The sequence below is a fragment of the Candida albicans genome, chromosome 5 (genome assembly GCF_000182965.3).
Source record: "Candida albicans SC5314 chromosome 5, complete sequence".
NCBI classification, from domain to species: Eukaryota; Fungi; Ascomycota; class Pichiomycetes; order Serinales; family Debaryomycetaceae; genus Candida; species Candida albicans.
Genome location: NC_032093.1, coordinates 794,229 through 810,407, shown reverse-complemented (window position 1 = coordinate 810,407; position 16,179 = coordinate 794,229). Strand labels below are relative to the sequence as shown.

At 36.8% G+C, this 16,179-nt stretch overlaps 10 protein-coding genes across 10 annotated transcripts; 2 read left to right on the top strand and 8 right to left on the bottom strand. All coding sequences in view use genetic code 12, as the record gives it.

Annotated features, from left to right (window-relative positions):
- Positions 1 to 140: 140 nt before the first annotated feature.
- CAALFM_C503640WA (uncharacterized protein) lies at positions 141 to 1,040 on the bottom strand (the record flags this gene model as incomplete). Its single annotated transcript, XM_706336.2, has 1 exon — positions 141 to 1,040. One exon carries the CDS (start codon positions 1,038 to 1,040, stop codon positions 141 to 143), a length of 900 nt encoding a protein of 299 aa, XP_711428.2.
- Positions 1,041 to 1,150: 110 nt separating this feature from the next.
- On the top strand, positions 1,151 to 1,729 carry CAALFM_C503630CA (uncharacterized protein; the record flags this gene model as incomplete). Its single annotated transcript, XM_706335.2, has 1 exon — positions 1,151 to 1,729. One exon carries the CDS (start codon positions 1,151 to 1,153, stop codon positions 1,727 to 1,729), a length of 579 nt encoding a protein of 192 aa, XP_711427.1.
- BTS1 (farnesyltranstransferase) lies at positions 1,726 to 2,724 on the bottom strand (the record flags this gene model as incomplete). The annotated part of the gene is made up of 1 exon (XM_706334.1): positions 1,726 to 2,724. One exon carries the CDS (start codon positions 2,722 to 2,724, stop codon positions 1,726 to 1,728), a length of 999 nt encoding a protein of 332 aa, XP_711426.1.
- A 656-nt stretch (positions 2,725 to 3,380) lies between these two features.
- Positions 3,381 to 5,069, bottom strand: HEX1 (Hex1p; the record flags this gene model as incomplete). Its single annotated transcript, XM_706333.1, has 1 exon — positions 3,381 to 5,069. The coding sequence occupies one exon, from the start codon at positions 5,067 to 5,069 to the stop codon at positions 3,381 to 3,383; it is 1,689 nt and encodes a 562-aa protein (XP_711425.1).
- A 739-nt stretch (positions 5,070 to 5,808) lies between these two features.
- MDJ1 (Mdj1p) lies at positions 5,809 to 7,275 on the bottom strand (the record flags this gene model as incomplete). Its single annotated transcript, XM_706332.1, has 1 exon — positions 5,809 to 7,275. The coding sequence occupies one exon, from the start codon at positions 7,273 to 7,275 to the stop codon at positions 5,809 to 5,811; it is 1,467 nt and encodes a 488-aa protein (XP_711424.1).
- A 325-nt stretch (positions 7,276 to 7,600) lies between these two features.
- Positions 7,601 to 9,337, bottom strand: LAP4 (Lap4p; the record flags this gene model as incomplete). The annotated part of the gene is made up of 1 exon (XM_706331.1): positions 7,601 to 9,337. One exon carries the CDS (start codon positions 9,335 to 9,337, stop codon positions 7,601 to 7,603), a length of 1,737 nt encoding a protein of 578 aa, XP_711423.1.
- A 721-nt stretch (positions 9,338 to 10,058) lies between these two features.
- CAC2 (Cac2p) lies at positions 10,059 to 11,441 on the top strand (the record flags this gene model as incomplete). The annotated part of the gene is made up of 1 exon (XM_706330.1): positions 10,059 to 11,441. The coding sequence occupies one exon, from the start codon at positions 10,059 to 10,061 to the stop codon at positions 11,439 to 11,441; it is 1,383 nt and encodes a 460-aa protein (XP_711422.1).
- Positions 11,442 to 11,541: 100 nt separating this feature from the next.
- Positions 11,542 to 12,051, bottom strand: CAALFM_C503570WA (uncharacterized protein; the record flags this gene model as incomplete). Its single annotated transcript, XM_706328.2, has 1 exon — positions 11,542 to 12,051. One exon carries the CDS (start codon positions 12,049 to 12,051, stop codon positions 11,542 to 11,544), a length of 510 nt encoding a protein of 169 aa, XP_711420.2.
- A 432-nt stretch (positions 12,052 to 12,483) lies between these two features.
- CAALFM_C503560WA (uncharacterized protein) lies at positions 12,484 to 12,990 on the bottom strand (the record flags this gene model as incomplete). Its single annotated transcript, XM_706327.1, has 1 exon — positions 12,484 to 12,990. The coding sequence occupies one exon, from the start codon at positions 12,988 to 12,990 to the stop codon at positions 12,484 to 12,486; it is 507 nt and encodes a 168-aa protein (XP_711419.1).
- Positions 12,991 to 13,527: 537 nt separating this feature from the next.
- On the bottom strand, positions 13,528 to 15,906 carry CAALFM_C503550WA (nucleoporin; the record flags this gene model as incomplete). Its single annotated transcript, XM_706325.2, has 1 exon — positions 13,528 to 15,906. The coding sequence occupies one exon, from the start codon at positions 15,904 to 15,906 to the stop codon at positions 13,528 to 13,530; it is 2,379 nt and encodes a 792-aa protein (XP_711417.2).
- Between the last annotated feature and the right edge of the window lie 273 nt (positions 15,907 to 16,179).

Here is a 16,179-nt window from a genome sequence, read left to right as displayed (position 1 = left end):
AACGTTTTCAATTGTATTAATTTGTTTTATTTGGGGTAAGAGCTTCTCATAAGAGTATTTTAGTGAAATATAAGTCAGCATCAATTATAAACTTTCATTTCTTCTTGATAGATTTGTTTACTTAGCTTATTTCACCACCTCTATTCACTATCCACATCCTCCGGTGGAACATACGGAGCTGGTTTGAAAAACTCTTGATCTTGTTCAACAAATTTCTTGAACTTCTCCTTGTCGTCAACAAACTGGTACAAGTACTCCAACTCCAACTCGTGCACCTGTCTCCCAAGCATCACCAACGAGTGCAATGGCTCACCAGAATCGTACTCGCTCAACTCCTGCAATGTTCCGGCTTTAAATGTCTGTGTTGGTGACCCCAATCGCGAAATGGCCACGCACGGTGTGTTGGGTGTGTATGCCTGTTCCTGTCTGATCGACTCAATCTCTAACAATTGTTGTGCTGCAGTGGCAATGTCCATATATCTAGGTGGTTCATAGATCAACCTGCCTCTAGCCATGTTCTCGATGCTCTGCTCCTTCACCTTGATATCGAGCAACAATAAAGTGTGCAACCCAATCTTTCTGTTCTCCATGATCTTCCCATAGAAAGAGTCTGGCTTCCATGAGTCGGTGAAAAACACTAACGACACAGTCTGTCCAAACTGGTACAACTGCAACCCACATGCTCCCACGGCGTTCATCACCGACGCATTGTGGATGGTCTCGACTTTGATCCCCAATTCACGTGCACGAATGACCAAGTCTGTGTGTGTTGTGGCCCCAAATGGGTCTCCCACAACCAAAAATGCCACATCCTCCTTGTCGGCATCTTTCAAAATATCGTCTGACCCTGTCTCCACAAGCTCACGGTCAGCCAATATGATTTCTCTGCCGTAGAACTTTTCCAATGACTCCTGGTTGGCTGCCATCAAAATTGAGGTGTATGCCTCGAGGTACACCCTCTTACATTTCTTAACTGTCTCCAATCCCCTAACTGTGATGTCCGATTCGTATGACAACCCTAACCCAATGAGGTACAACATTGTTTGTTTTGTGAATGATAATTGAGAAGAGAGGTTAAATAATTTTTCCAAAACAATTTTTTTTCTTCCGTATACACATTTTCAGCTCATCTCTGGCTATATCAACAATCATGGCAAGATCAGGKAAACGTACCAACAACACCATATTCAGGAAGAGTTTACGGATCCAGGAACAAAAGAAGTATGCTGAGCAGGATTCAGATGTAAAACGATATCAAGAATTACTAAAGAAGGATTTAGAAAAAGATATTCCTCCTAAACGAGCGAAGGGGAAAAGAAAAGCAAGAAAGAAACCCGATGATCAAAGTGTCCTGGCACCAATAGCGCTTCCACAACGACCCAAGTTTGCCAGTGCTCGAAAGTCAAAAGAGGAAGTTAAGCCCAATTATTCAAATTCGAATGCATTGCCGCCAAGTCTAATGCAAACCACGACAAAATCATTTGAAAATAGAGTACAACTACAACACACTTACCCTGAATTGATTAAACTAATCAATGATAATTTGTCTCGAAACACAATTGATATACCATTAGTCCATAACTTTGCTCCCAAAAATCTAGAATTAGAACAGCAAAGATTTAAAATTCCATCCAATTTCTATAAAGAACCTAATTATTCATTATCCATAACTGACGAGATGGAATTTTTTTTTTGTGAAAGTATCAAGAATGAAATTCCATTAGTTTAAAGATCACATAAACGTTCAACAATTTTCAATAATGCAGAGTTCTCCAGCTCAGGATACTTCAAAATCAATTGTCTTAATTTCTTTTCCAATACCTTAATTAAATTCAATGTATACTCCAAAGATTTGGACTCATTTTTCATAAAGCTTAAACTTAAGTCAATTAAAGAATTTTGGGAAACACGATCGGAGCTAGAGTCGTAATCATATAGTATTTTGTGTACAGGTGAATCCTTAGTGGTTCTTAGACAATGTAATATAGGCAATGATAACTTTCCCTCTATCAAGTCTTCACATGTAGTGCCTTTCATCGCAGAATACTTGGCATCCACTAAATTCAAATAATCGTCTCTAACTTGATACAAAATGCCCATTAAATTTGCAAGGGATATTAATTGATCGTTTTCTTTGACATCTGAATACAACAGCAATAATTTGATTGCCAATCTGAACAACCCACCAGTTTTATCTTTAATCATTTCCAAATACTCTTCCACGTCTGGTAACTTTTCTAATTTCTTCAAATAATCTCTCCAATAAATATCTAATCCTTGACCACGATGTAAATTAAGCAACTCGTCAATTAAAATTTGTGACGATTTGAACTTTACTTCCATACTCCCATGCGGTCCACTTAATTGTTGAGCTTGTTGTAACGCCACAAAATACATTAGATTACCACAATTTATTGTTGTTGGGATCCCATATTTTACATGTGCCACTGGGACCCCGCGTCGATATTTGGAATCATCTTCAATATCATCTATCAATAATGAAGAGTTATGGAAAACTGAAATAATTTCACTTATTCTTGCAAGTAAGGACTCATCAGAAATCTTGTAAAACAAATCATTGAATGCATGTAAAAACCGAGTTCTAACATTTTGATTATTGCTAGGGGTTTCGGATATATATGTATAAGGTTGCACTATCGGATCTGAAGATTCTGGAACGTAGGCTTCAGTAGGTTGAATTAATTTGTTAATGTCTAGTTGCATGTTGTAATTTGAAAATAAAATGTAAAGGGAAGTGGCAAAGAGATATCTAGAGTGCTATAATTATTGTTTTTCTTCTGTTCCAATTTACTTTTTTTTTTGATCTATTATGATGTAGCTAACAGAGTGGGAATTGGTAACCTATTTATAATTTACAAAATCTGTTTTGGTAACCCCTCAAAAGACACATTATATACGAGACTTAATCACGTAGATACAGAAAGAGTGACACGACTATGTCCCTTAAGCCAATAGTTGTTTATTTATAGAATCTAGACACAAATTTCTTGAAAAGACGTGTCCTTGCGCCGTTGTCACCGACAAAACATTTGTATCTTTCTATTAGAACATTGACACATCATGCTGACTTCCTTGACTGAACACTTGTTCAATAAATGAACGAAACTATCCGCACCCCTTCCTTAATTTGTGTTTGATCTACTCGTATAGTGTTGTTGTTAAGTATCATCGAGACTCGCGTGACTGACAGAGATTGTTTATTTTGTGTAACCTTTAAATCTAGAATGTGATATAGAACAATTTGGTTACAAAGAAAAGATTTACCACAACTTCCGTTCCCTTTTGAGCACTTAGATAGTGATATCGTATATTTTCTTTTCCAAACCATCTATTCCAGACACAGATCTATCTCTATACATTCAATAAACTGGTGGATTTTTGTACAAATCACAAGCGTGTGGATTGAGCAAACAGTATTTTGGCACCAAAGGAGAAACCCCGTATCCTAATTTGACTAAATACTCCCTGAAGTTTAATATTCTTTGAGTGAATTCATACCCTCTGTGGTGTCCGTTGGAATCCTTGTTCCCGCTCCAAGTCAATTCAGCAAGTGCTGCAGTACGTGGCCATATCTTTGTAGTCAAGACAGTAGAATCAACTTGCTCCGACCATAAAGCAGCTTCAGCACCTAAAACATGGTTTTTTTCTGTTTCTGTCAAATTAGCAGTGAAATCAAAGTTGTAAATTCGTTGATAAGACTTATAAGGTCCACACCAACTTCCTCCTTGACCTGTGTTAAAGTCAACGTTTTCTGGGGTTTCAACATATCGAGGATCGTTTGTAACCCATCCAGCGTTACCACAATCAAGGTACAAAAAGTCAGACAGCGACACTACAACATCATATCCCCTGGAAGTCAAGTTTTTGACTCCACTAATCTCATGCCAAACTTGCAAAGTGATGTTGCTAGGGATCTTGTCTGCTGATACGTCAGATAGTAAAACATCGTCCCACATGGTTAGTTTCCGGTGATTGACCTTATTAAAAATTGGCAAAGCTTTCTTTAAGTATCGCTTTAACAAGTCTGTAACTGTGTTATTTGGCAGAAGTTGAGCCGAATAGCATTTTTCTTGTAATTCATCATTTCCAACGTGGAAAACATCATCAATGAAAATATCCGACAACTCATTGTAGACATTAGAAATTACCTCATAGGTTTTCTCTGACTCGATGTTCAATTGTCCTGGTGGTGGTTCAACAGCGGCATCTGTCCAAAATGCATCAGCACATTCAACTATTGTTGGGTCGACTTGTTTCCATCCAGCTCTAGCATGACCAGGCATGTCAATTTCTGGAATCACGCGCACACCTCTTGCACGAGCATAATCAACAATATACTTCAAGTCGTTCTTGGAATAAACTTCATCATTACTGTATGCGTCTTTTATCATGTGTGGGTAACTTTCTAATGCCACAGGCCAACTTTGTGAATCCGCCAAATGCCAATGTAAGGAGTTCATTTTTGACAAGGCCATAATATCTATTTGTTCAAGTATTGAGTCCACTGTTAAAAAGTTCCGACCTGAATCAATCATCAATCCTCTATGTTTGAAATTGGGAAAATCAGAAATTGTCACCGACAGGGGTACAACATACTTGTCCTCGGAGGTATGGATTATCAATTGTTGGAGACTAACCAAGCCATGTAATGCTCCCCAGGTGGTTGCTGCATGGATATTAATTCCATCTGTATTAATTTTCAAGGTGTAAGATTCATTAACTCCAAGTTGCAAGTCGACTGTAGCATCGTCTACTTGGATATGTACTAAAGATGTTTTAATATTTTTTCCATTTGCAGTGTTAAAGTCATCAATGGGGAAAGGGTGCCATTTCAGCTTTTCTATTGCCGAGACAGTTCTAACAAATGCATCTTCTAAAAGTGGACAGGAGGTGTTGGCTTGTAACAATCTTGGATTTATAATAATTGCTGTGTCATTTTCCCAGGTTACTGACTGTGGAGCTGGGAGTATTTCAACCTTGGCAGCGTGGACAACCACATTGCACAACCAAAGAAGCAAATGAAAGATAATCATTTTATCTAACACCATTTTGTTTCAAAACCTGCGATTTTTTTGACGTAATATTATTTTTCTTTTCTCAGCAACCACGCAATTAGGTGAGAAAGGCTTATCGACTAGTATGAGAATGTTCAGATAAACATAATTCAGAATTAAATTCAATTAGGGGAGAAATTATTCCAATATTTATACTTTTCCAACTCGGGATAACAGTATTTTACAGGTATGGCGTTTGTAGTCCTTTTTGTTTGACGACAAACTAAAACTCTTTGTGAAAGTTTTGGGAGCACCAAGGATCGGGTTTTACATTCGTGCATTATCAAAATTTTCTTTTACTAGCCACATTAATAGATCTATCTTTTAGAAATTTTTGAAAACACGGACCTTTGTGGGGTAAACCATAAAACGCTTTTACTGTCAATATAGGGTTTATTATAGAAACGGAATTACAAATATTTAAAAATTTGTCAATGCAATTATGTTGTATTATTTCTTCGAGTTCTGACACAAAAACTCGCCGATAAAGACTTCAACAAAAATTGAAAAGATTGTAACCATGTTGTATGCTACATACAATTAATTTGTTACATCAATGCATCTTGGCTCTGAAGAATCAATTCTAGGGATATTATGCATCATTTACACAATTCCTTCCCCCTACTTATATTCAATGAAAATTCTATACAATAATAAATATATTTACAAGTAACAAACAAGTATTAATCTCTTTATATACATTACTAAAAAAAATAAAGCAAAAATCACTTTATCAATTGTTCTTTTTTGTACCTTTGTCATTTTGTTCAAAATTGAAAAACTTGCCTAATACTTTTCCAATTCTCTTCAACTTGGATGGATGCAAATCACTTTCGTCATATGTCTCGTTTACCTTGCCATTTTTGTCATCTTCAATATCCAAGCTCCAATCGGCGTCTGTTCTCTTGGCATTCTTGTCATTGAATGTATCAGCCAAAGCTTCTAGTAAGGCCTTCTGTGTTGGAGTTTCTGGGACAACAGTCTTGACATTCAAAATAACTTCTAAGTTACCACGGTTATTCAAGTTTCTGTTTATTGGTACACCCTTTTCAGGTATAGTTAATTTTCTTCCATTTTGAACACCAGGTCTCACTTTTAATTTTATCTTTTGTCCATCTAAAGTTGGAACAACGATCTCTCCTCCTAATGCTGCAGTGGTCATCAATATTTCTTCATTGATAACTAAATCATTTTTGTTACGACTGAAAACAGGATCCTTTTGTACGTTGATTCTAATAATCAAATCACCATTCACTAATTGGTTATAAGGGTCTTTGGTTACCATTGGAGCATCACCGGCACCAGGAATTCTGATTCTGGTACCATCACTAACACCTGCAGGGATTTCAACAGTCTTAGATTTAGGAATTTCTTGAACTCCATGACCATGGCACGTTCCACACTCATCACTTTTCGATATAGTAACACCAGCACCTTGGCAAGATGGACACGTGGAAGACATATGGAACCCACCCATGACATGAGTAGTTTGACCAGCACCATGACATGTTGGACAAGTATTCTTTTTAGCTCCTGCTTTCAATCCACTTCCACTACATGTTGTACATGAATCAACTGCCTTGTAATTGATTGTCACAGATGTACCAAATATAGAATCTTTAAAGGGAATAGTTTTTAAAACTTCAATATTGTCACCAACATGTTCAGTTACAAAGGATCTACCACCTCTACCGCCACCTGCTCCGCCTCTTCCACCTGCAAAGGCTTCCCTAAACAAATCTTCGAAATCAAATCCCATACCTGAAAATGGGTTGCCTCCAGCTGATCCTCCCCCGAATCCACCGAATGGGTTTCCTCCTTGTCCTGCAAACGGATTGGCATTTCCATTTGCATCAAAGGCAGAAGCTCCAAACTGATCGTATTGTGCTCTCTTCTCTTTGTCTCGCAATAACTCATAACTTTCTTGGATCTTATGAAATCTCTTTTCTGCATCCTTCTCCTTGTTCACATCAGGATGGTATTTTTTAACTAAATCATAGTATGCTTTCTTAATCTGTCTATCATCTGCTGATTTGTCTACTCCCAATGTCTTATAAGGATCAAAATTAATGGCTCTTATTTTTGATGAGTGAAATGCTCTTGTGGCCAAGTAAGTGTAAGGTAATCTACCTGATGCAAAAGATCTAGGCTTAAAGGAACATAAACCTGTTCTAACAAATCTTGCTGAGGGTATTCTCATAATCTTTTATTTTCCTTCTTCTTCTTATTTAAAGCAAATACTCTATGTTCTCTATTTGGCGGAAGCGTAAATTTACTTTCTATTGTATTGAAGAAGTTTCTTTCAAAATAAAGATGAATCAGTATTATTTATATTGAATGAAAATTTTGAAAGAAAAAGTCTATCACGCAAAGAGTGATAGAAATTCTACCATATTCTTTAATTGGGCAATTGCGCACGACTTGGTACAAGTACAGAAAAAAAAAATTACAAAATACAAAAAGTATTATCTATTAATTCAAAAGTTGCAAAACAATAAAAGCGACATTCTTTTTTCTTGACAACCTTATTTCCCGTTCTCTATTGTATTAATAGTCAGCTGCCATTTGGAAAATACTTCCTTGAAAAATCTTATACCTATACCAACATCTTTATACCCAGCGATACTCCTAATAGAATGCATACTTAGTATTGGCAACCCAACATCAATGATTAATTTAGCTCCATTAATGCCTCTCCTGCTGTCAGACATTATTGGGCCAATAGTTCCACCTGAACGAGAGTCGTTTCTTATGTGAAAATGTTGAAGTTTGATCCCCGGCAAGTCGTCTATTATCCGTGTCAAAAATTCATTACCTTTTGAATCACTCAAAACATGAAAATTAGAATCAAACTTAATAGATGGACCAGTGTTTGGGACAGGGAAATTGTTTTCCAAGTACACATTTTTAAAATTTGGATTCAATGCGTGTGTTACATCTGATGACAAAAAGATTGTGTTGGTAGTCAAATTGGCGACTGCTTCTGGTGTATGTGTTTTATATTTATCACTCACAATTGACTTTAAAACATCTATTAGAAACCCACCTTTTGCCCCAGTTCTACTTCCACTTCCTATTTCTTCGTGATTGGCTAGATAAATACCATTCAAGCCATCAAATGTTTTGATATCCTTGTCCAAGTAAAACCTCTGACTATACTCTATCAAGCCATACACTGAATCAAACGCACATAATCTATCATCCAAACTACCCAGATAAATAAATTCGTTGTCCAAACCTCCTCGGCAACTTGTCTGTATGTCTACTAGGTCTAGGTCAAGGTCAACAATAGAAGCAAGTGGAACTTCTGCCAATTTTGATACATATCTCAAAAGTGATAATGAATGACGTTTGTAGAATTTACTCCTCTTTTCCTCGTCAGTAGGGACCAAAGTTTCAGTTGTGTATCCACAAATAGGAACCATCTGGGTCTGAGTATTGTATTCCTTTGGCGACTCAGGGAAAACTTCGGGTAACTGAGGGATGAATGCAATCGGATCAGGATGAGATTTAATCAATTTCCGTGATATTTTTCCTGTATCGTTGTCTTTTACCAAGACAGACCCAGCAAGGCCTAAGTCTCTGCTCAACCATAATTTATTAAGGCTTCCTGAATAAGGTGCTACTCCTAACAACTCGTATCCGTTGACATTATCTCGTAACAGTCCTCGCGGATTTATTTTAACACTCAAGGCATCACAATGACTACCAACAAAACAAGAACCTTTTTCAGGTTTCCAATTGCCGCCAATAATAAATGCAACCAAACACTGATCGTCTTTAGATGTGAAATAAAACCCTGGTGATAAATCTGAGATTGGCTTGTTATCTGGTAGAAAAATGAAACCATTGTTTTCAAGCAATGATTTGAAATGACTGATAGTGTGATATGTTGTTGGGTTGTTGTTCATAAACTCAATATACTTTTCACTGTAACTTTCATAGTAGTTGTCAAATGTATCATCCTTTGCTGAGGGAACATCTTGATTGCTTGGTAATCGAGGGATGGTTGTCGACATATCTGGCAATTGAAATTGAAACATCAGATCGGCTGGTATTTGGTTCTCATTCTCAAATTCGTCGATGGGTTCGTTATCAGTGTATTCGTCATCGATTATTGAAATATCTGGGGTAGATAAGTTCTCTCCATCTTCGAATTCAGTTTCTGAAATATCTGGTGTAGTTGATATTAAACTGTCATCTGAATCCCTTGTTATCAGTACAAATGTTTCTTTGGGGTTGGGGTTATATGCCGGGTTCATGTTCAATTGAATGATTAATATGAAAAAGAAAGTGACATTCACTTGAGACAATTTGTTGCCGTATGAAAACCAGCAAAAAAAAATGAGAGACTCAGATAACTAGATAATTTATGTGTGGCACTGCGGAACTCAAAATGAGTGGATTTGCAAGTACTATGGAAAGGAAAACCTGTTTTGCGACATTTCCAACTACCAATATAGCTGGAACATTGGGAATGTACTACAAATTCAATTCCACTTGGTGTAGGTGTATATAATTTACTCATCCTTTCTTATAAAAATTACATGAATGATACTTTATGTGAAATCTGATAAACCATGTTAATTGAGAGGATGAATGTTTGTTTGAGCTAGATTGTATTTGAAGGTGTTGGGACTGAGTAATTCAATACAAATCATCATTTTAAGGACTCTAGCATTGTTGGACCAGATACTAGGTTGTAGTTTTTTAAAGATTTCATTATGCTCCAACGTTAAAAGAGTCTTCCTTTCCAAACAAATTTGTTTTGTTATATAACAGAACGAAGACATATTTTTTGATCGATACGCGTATTATTTTTGACAATAATTCTTTTTTTTCCTGACTGTTTTTAGGTTTTCTGTCCTTTTTAACAACAATAAACAACGGGAACAAACTTTTCATCTTTTTACTTAGTAAAACAAATCTTCAAATCGTTCATTTATCCACATTTCCTTAAAGCTAGAACAACATAAGTTATTAATGGAAGCTACAATACTCACGGTTCATTGGCACAACGACAATCAGCCAATCTATTCCGTTGATTTTCAGCCAGAACAGTCTGGTCTTGTCAATTCGTCACCAACCAAGTCTGCTGAGTCAACAAGATTGGCAACAGGAGGAGGTGATAACAATATTAGAATCTGGAAAATAACCTCTTCAAATTCGGTGGAATATATGAGTACATTACAAAAACATTCTCAAGCTGTCAACGCAGTTCGATTCAATCCTCGAGGTGACATCTTAGCATCAGCAGGTGATGATGGGACATTACTATTATGGAAGAAAAGTGAAAATATAATAAAAACCTTAGAGTCAGAAGAGGATGAAGATTTGAAGGAAAGCTGGCAAGTTGTCGGCACAATTCGATCAAGCACAGCAGAGATCATGGACATCTGTTGGTCGCCCAATGGGGAGCAGATTGTCACAGGATCAATGGACAATATTCTCCGAGTCTATCAGTTGGAATTTTCTCCTGGAAAAATTACTGGTACATTTATTCGAAGCTTTTCTGATCATACTCATTATATACAAGGTGTCTTTTGGGATCCTTTAAACAAGTTCATTGTCAGCCAGTCAGCCGATCGTAGTGTTAACGTATACCAGATACTGCCTTCTGAGTCAAACAGTATTGAAATAAATTTCAGGCATAAGTTTCAAAAATTTGGAAATTTATATTTGTATTATCCAGAGACTTTGCAGTCCTTTTTTAGAAGATTGGCATTTTCACCAGATGGTTCTATACTAGTGACGCCTGCGGGATTAGAGGAAACATCAAGCAATGAAACATTGAATAATGTTCTTTACATATACTCACGTGCGAGTCTATTTACCTCGCCGATTTACAAAATAACAGGATTGAGTAAGCCAGCAATTGCCGTCAGTTTCAATCCAGTCAAATACAAACTGGATGGCCCTTCAACATTAAAATTGCCATATAAATTGGTATTTGCAGTGGCGACACAAGATGGGGTCGTTCTTTATTCGACACAAGATAATTTTAAGCCTTTGGGACTTGTTTCCAATTTACATTATAGCTCTATTACTGATTTGAAATGGACTGTTGATGGTTCTAGAGTTATTATAAGTTCAACTGATGGTTTTTGTTCAACAATCAACTTCCCTGGTAGTGCATTTGGTGAACGATATATTGGTGTACCTCATGATAATGACATTTTAAGTGGAGAAATACTACAAGCCAAAACTGAACTGAAAGCTGAACCTGTCCCCTCGTCGGAAATACCGAACGAAAAGCTGCCAAATCTGAAAAGTGATAATTCTAAGACTTCCATCCCTACTATTGATTTATTCTTTGACAAGAACCAAAAAGTTAAGAAGAGAATAACGCCAACACTAATACTGTAGGTAACTAGTAAAACAATTTGTGTTTATATACATTTATGTACATACAAGCGATGCTATAAAATGCAAAATTGAAGTTGGGTCGTATTTATATACGTCGGGCTTATAATTCGTTGCTTAACTGGGCAGCCAATCTCTTTCTAGCACCAAGAATCATTTCTTGTCTTCTTTGGTGCAATAAACTGTTGTGATCGCTCTTCGGGTTCTTCGCATCAATGTTGTACTTTTCCAATAAATTCACTGATCGTTTCCCAATCACTTCTTGTTTCTTTGGTTCTTCGCTTGGTGTTGGTGGTTGTTGTGGACGCACGTATCCTGGGGGGAATGGTAAATCACCCAACTCCATGAATCGGTTTACTGTAGCTTCCACATTTCCGGTAGTTTCCAAGTCGTATCTTATCTGTTCGACCGTCAACATAGGGGCAATAGACTGTACAACTTCGATCATAGATTCTGACACTGCTCTTCTACTGTTTCGGTGTGACTGTGTAGATATAGAATGTGTGTCTCTATTTTGGTGTGCGTTGGATGACGTGGTCGATCCTGTGGATTGGTCTTGTGACAAATGATCTATGTTAAACTCATTTKGTGTGGTATTGGGGACACCATCCATTTCAAAAAAATAAATGCAACTGCAACTGCTCCAATAAATAATACAGTCGATGAGTCCATGATATCCTATGGAATCGAAATTTAATCAAATTAAAGAGGGAAACAGGACGGAAAGGAAAAAAAAATGTATTGATATAAATTTGTTGTGTATTTTCATGTCAACAGAAAAAAAAAATCCAAAATCCTATCACGCTCGCTAAATGTTTTCTTTGTCTCTGTATCTGCGTACAACAACGTCATCCAGCTATCTCGGTTTTCTCTCTCTTTTCACACACACTTGTAGCTGGCGATCACAGTGACTGGAACAATAGTGCTGATTTTGTATTCCTTGTTTACTACATTTAACAACTTACAAAGTCAATATCAAGAACAGATACACTGTCTGGACTCCACCTCTAACTCCTATATTCCAGTAAATACACATTTTGTTCATCTATTGAAACGTTAATTTAAACTCTTTATCTTGGTGCTTCACCTTGTACAAAAAACCAGTTATTATATCATTCTCCTTAGCAGGTAAACTAGAAAAGTGATTTTTCACATGATTAGCAATTTCTAACTTGCTGATTCTACCTGTATCCTTTTGATTCTTTTTACTTCGTTTACTATATGTCTTCTTTCCAATCTCACTGTTCAAAATATCGGAATTTAAAGAATCAATTCGAGAGAAATTATGAAATCCGTAACGTTCTGAATATTTCAACAATGCAGTATCGCTGTACGTGGTAAAATCTAATGGTTGTAGCTTAGGCTTATCTTGGGGTCCATTTGAATTTATGTGTTTGGCTAAATATTGTTGTTGTTGTTGAAGTGCCAATTGGTTCCTTGCCTTTTGTGATATCTTTGAATTCGATGATGAGCCAGCGGTATGTCTTGTGTGGGTATTGGTATTAGACTCTGATTCTGATGCTGATTCTTTGTGACTATTTCGGATGGCCATTTTATAATTAGTAATGTTTGTAATCTGTGTTGATGTTGTGTAATAGAAGTTATCTTGAAGTAACAGAATCTAAGGAGGGAAAAAAAAATAGCTCGCATCAGATTAAAGATGTGTGTGGTGTTTTTCTGGTGCACGAACAATCATTTCCTGGTTAGTAGTGGTGTTTGCTTTGTGTTACTCGAAATACTGTATGAGAATTGTTTGTTCAGTAAGTGCTTTGGGTGACCTACAAGATGCAAAAGAAAGCTCACAGTTGTTGGGTATAATTGATGGTAGATTTTGGAGGATTGGATTAACATGTTCGTAGGAACAAGGTATAAAATATGGATAATTCGTATTCCATTATTTTTGTTCAGAAAACTATATCAATTTTTATCAAAAAATAGTTGATGGAATTGAGTCAAAGAAAGAATTAACATTAGATATCAAAAAACTTTATATACTATTTAACTATTTTATCACACTCAAATAATACTGTTTATGTAAAACTAGGCATACCAATACCAAGTACGTAAAAATGATACACAATTACTCACGCTATTTCAATTCGTTAATACATTTTAAAAGTTGTTCCCCATCTTGAGGAGTTTTTACTTTGATCACATAGGTGATGATTTTCGAGCTATCATCGGCGTCAATAGTAGGAACACGAATCAAAGAGCCGTTGCCAATACTATCATACTTCACACTAGACAAAATTAAAGTATTCAAAAGAACTCTCAAACTTCCGTCTGCACGTATTAAGATTCTTGACTTTTTAGTTTGCTCATTGAATAACACCTTCAATTCTCCAATACCTTTATTTGTGTATGGATTCTCGGAATTTTTGGAGTCATATTCCATTAACTTCGAACGTATAGTGAATTTTGCAGTTTCATTTTCTTCTCCACTCTTACTATCAACCTGTTCATTCGATAACTTAGCCACAGGCTCAAACTTACCACCTGTTTCCTCTTCAGGTACAGTTTCTTCATTTTTCTTCTCCTCTGGCTTATCTTCTGGTTTTGCACTACCAAATGGAAATGCAAATGCTGGTTTTGTCAGACCAAACGAGCTAGAAGATGTCGTTACTGTTGATGATGTTTCATTCTTTTGATCTTCTTGTTTCTGGGCAAAGTTAAATGCTCCTGTTGGTTTAGAACCAAACAGAAATGCATTGTTGGATGAATTTGATCCAAAATTAAAGCTTGGAGTAGTTGCAGAATCGCCTTGGTTGTTTGAAGCCCCAAAAGTAAATGGATTTGCTTTAGACGATCCAAACACGAACTTTGGAGCTTCTGATTTGTCCTCTTGTGTCTTTGCACCAAATGAAAAACCAGTTGTGGCAGGCTTGTTCGCATTATCTGAGCTATTTCCAAATAACGATGTTGCTGGTTTATCTCCCTGAGCTTCCTTTGCACTATCAGTTTTATTTGGCTGTGTTCCGAAAGAGAATGATGGCGTGGTGGTGGCGGTTGCACTAGCGGATTCATCTTTCTTATCAGTAGTAGATCCAAAAGTGAATGCCGGTTTAGCATTTCCTTCGTTATTCAGAGATCCAAATAATGGCTTGGAAGAAGAATTTGTTGTACCGAATGAAAATGATGGAGTTTCGGTCTTTTTTGTTTCGGTATTTGCAGAAGAGTCTGTTTTATTTTGAGAATTTCCAAAAGAAAAGGTACTCACTGGTTTCTGTTCTGTGGTGTTCCCGTTTGAGCCAAAAGAACCTCCAAACAAACTTGGAGCCTTAGTTTCACCTCCCTTGTTTTGGCCAAATCCAAAGAGACCTGTCAGTGTTGTTGCTTGATCCTTGTCTTGAGTGGTTGCACCAAATAATGGTGTACTTTTCACTTCGTCTTCTTCTTTCTTTTCATCTAATTTTGATGTATTATCGGCACTATTGGACGTCAATTTAAAAACACTATCTTGAATGGGCTTGTTGAATTGAAAAGTTGGACCCTTGATCTCTACATCATCTTCCAGATCATCTGAATCTGGTGCATTTTTTTTGGCCAATGTTTTAGGGTCAAATGTAAATGGTGATGATTTGGTAGTAGGGTTGGATGTGAGGGTAAACTTAGGACCTTGAACTTTGACTTCTTTGGTTTTAGAGTCTTCCTTGTCGGATTCAGATTCTGAATCTGAATCTAAGTTGATCAATTCCCTTTTGGTTTCGGACTTTGATGCCTCATTTGGAACGGAAGATGAAACTGGTTCTGTTGAAAATGTTGGAGGAGCGCTTGTAGTAGATCCCGTAATTGATGATGACGGTGTATTGAACGAGAATGCTGGTTTAGTGGTAGTTTGTTGTTGTGAATTGGAGTTAAATGAAAAAACAGGACCGTTTGACTTAGACTCTGAAGATTGGGCAGAAGGTTTGAAAGAAAACGGAGTAACTGTAGCAGCTGCTGATGGAGCGCTTACATTACTTGGCTTGAATTGAAATGAACTTGTTGGGGGTGGTTGAACCGGTTCTTTTACTTCTTTAGATGCAATTTCCAGGAAAGTCTCATTTTTCAGTATACTTTTGTAATAGTCAATATATTTCTGTGCAATTGGGGTGAAATCGGCTATTGTATTAGGCACATTCAATTTGGTGATGGCTTGAATAAAGTTCTCATTTAATGCTTTGATCTTATTGTCTTTGTCTACGGATGCAGTATTTACGGTATTTGATTCTGGTTTGTTTGCAAAATTAAATGGGTTACTGGATTGAGCTGGTTGAGAAGGAGTTATTCCCGATGCAGCATTGTTTCCACTACCACCAAAGGAAAATATAGATTGCGGTGGCTTGTTAATTGCACCAAATGCATTCGAGCCAGCACCAGTGGTGTTCGAGCCTAATCTTCCTTTTGGTTTCAAGATCTTTCTTCGGGATAAGACATCAGATGAGGCTATGGCTGGGGCATCTGGCTCACCATCAGAATAATTTGGCATTCCATCTTTCGTTATTTGCTCATCTGCAACTCTTTTTGCCATGACTGCACTGTGTTAAAATAAGTGATACAGGTGATGAGGTGTACTAGTGTTATACGCTTAACCCATTCACTATGAATTCTCACAAACGAAATAGCAAACAAAGTCAAAACAAATGTGAATTGTGAGAGGATACGAGAGAAAAAAACAACATCGCATGAAACCCTAAGAGCCCTAATAAAATGCACGTGACACACAGAATAACTTAATGTATAGAGCAGTGAGAAAAAAAAC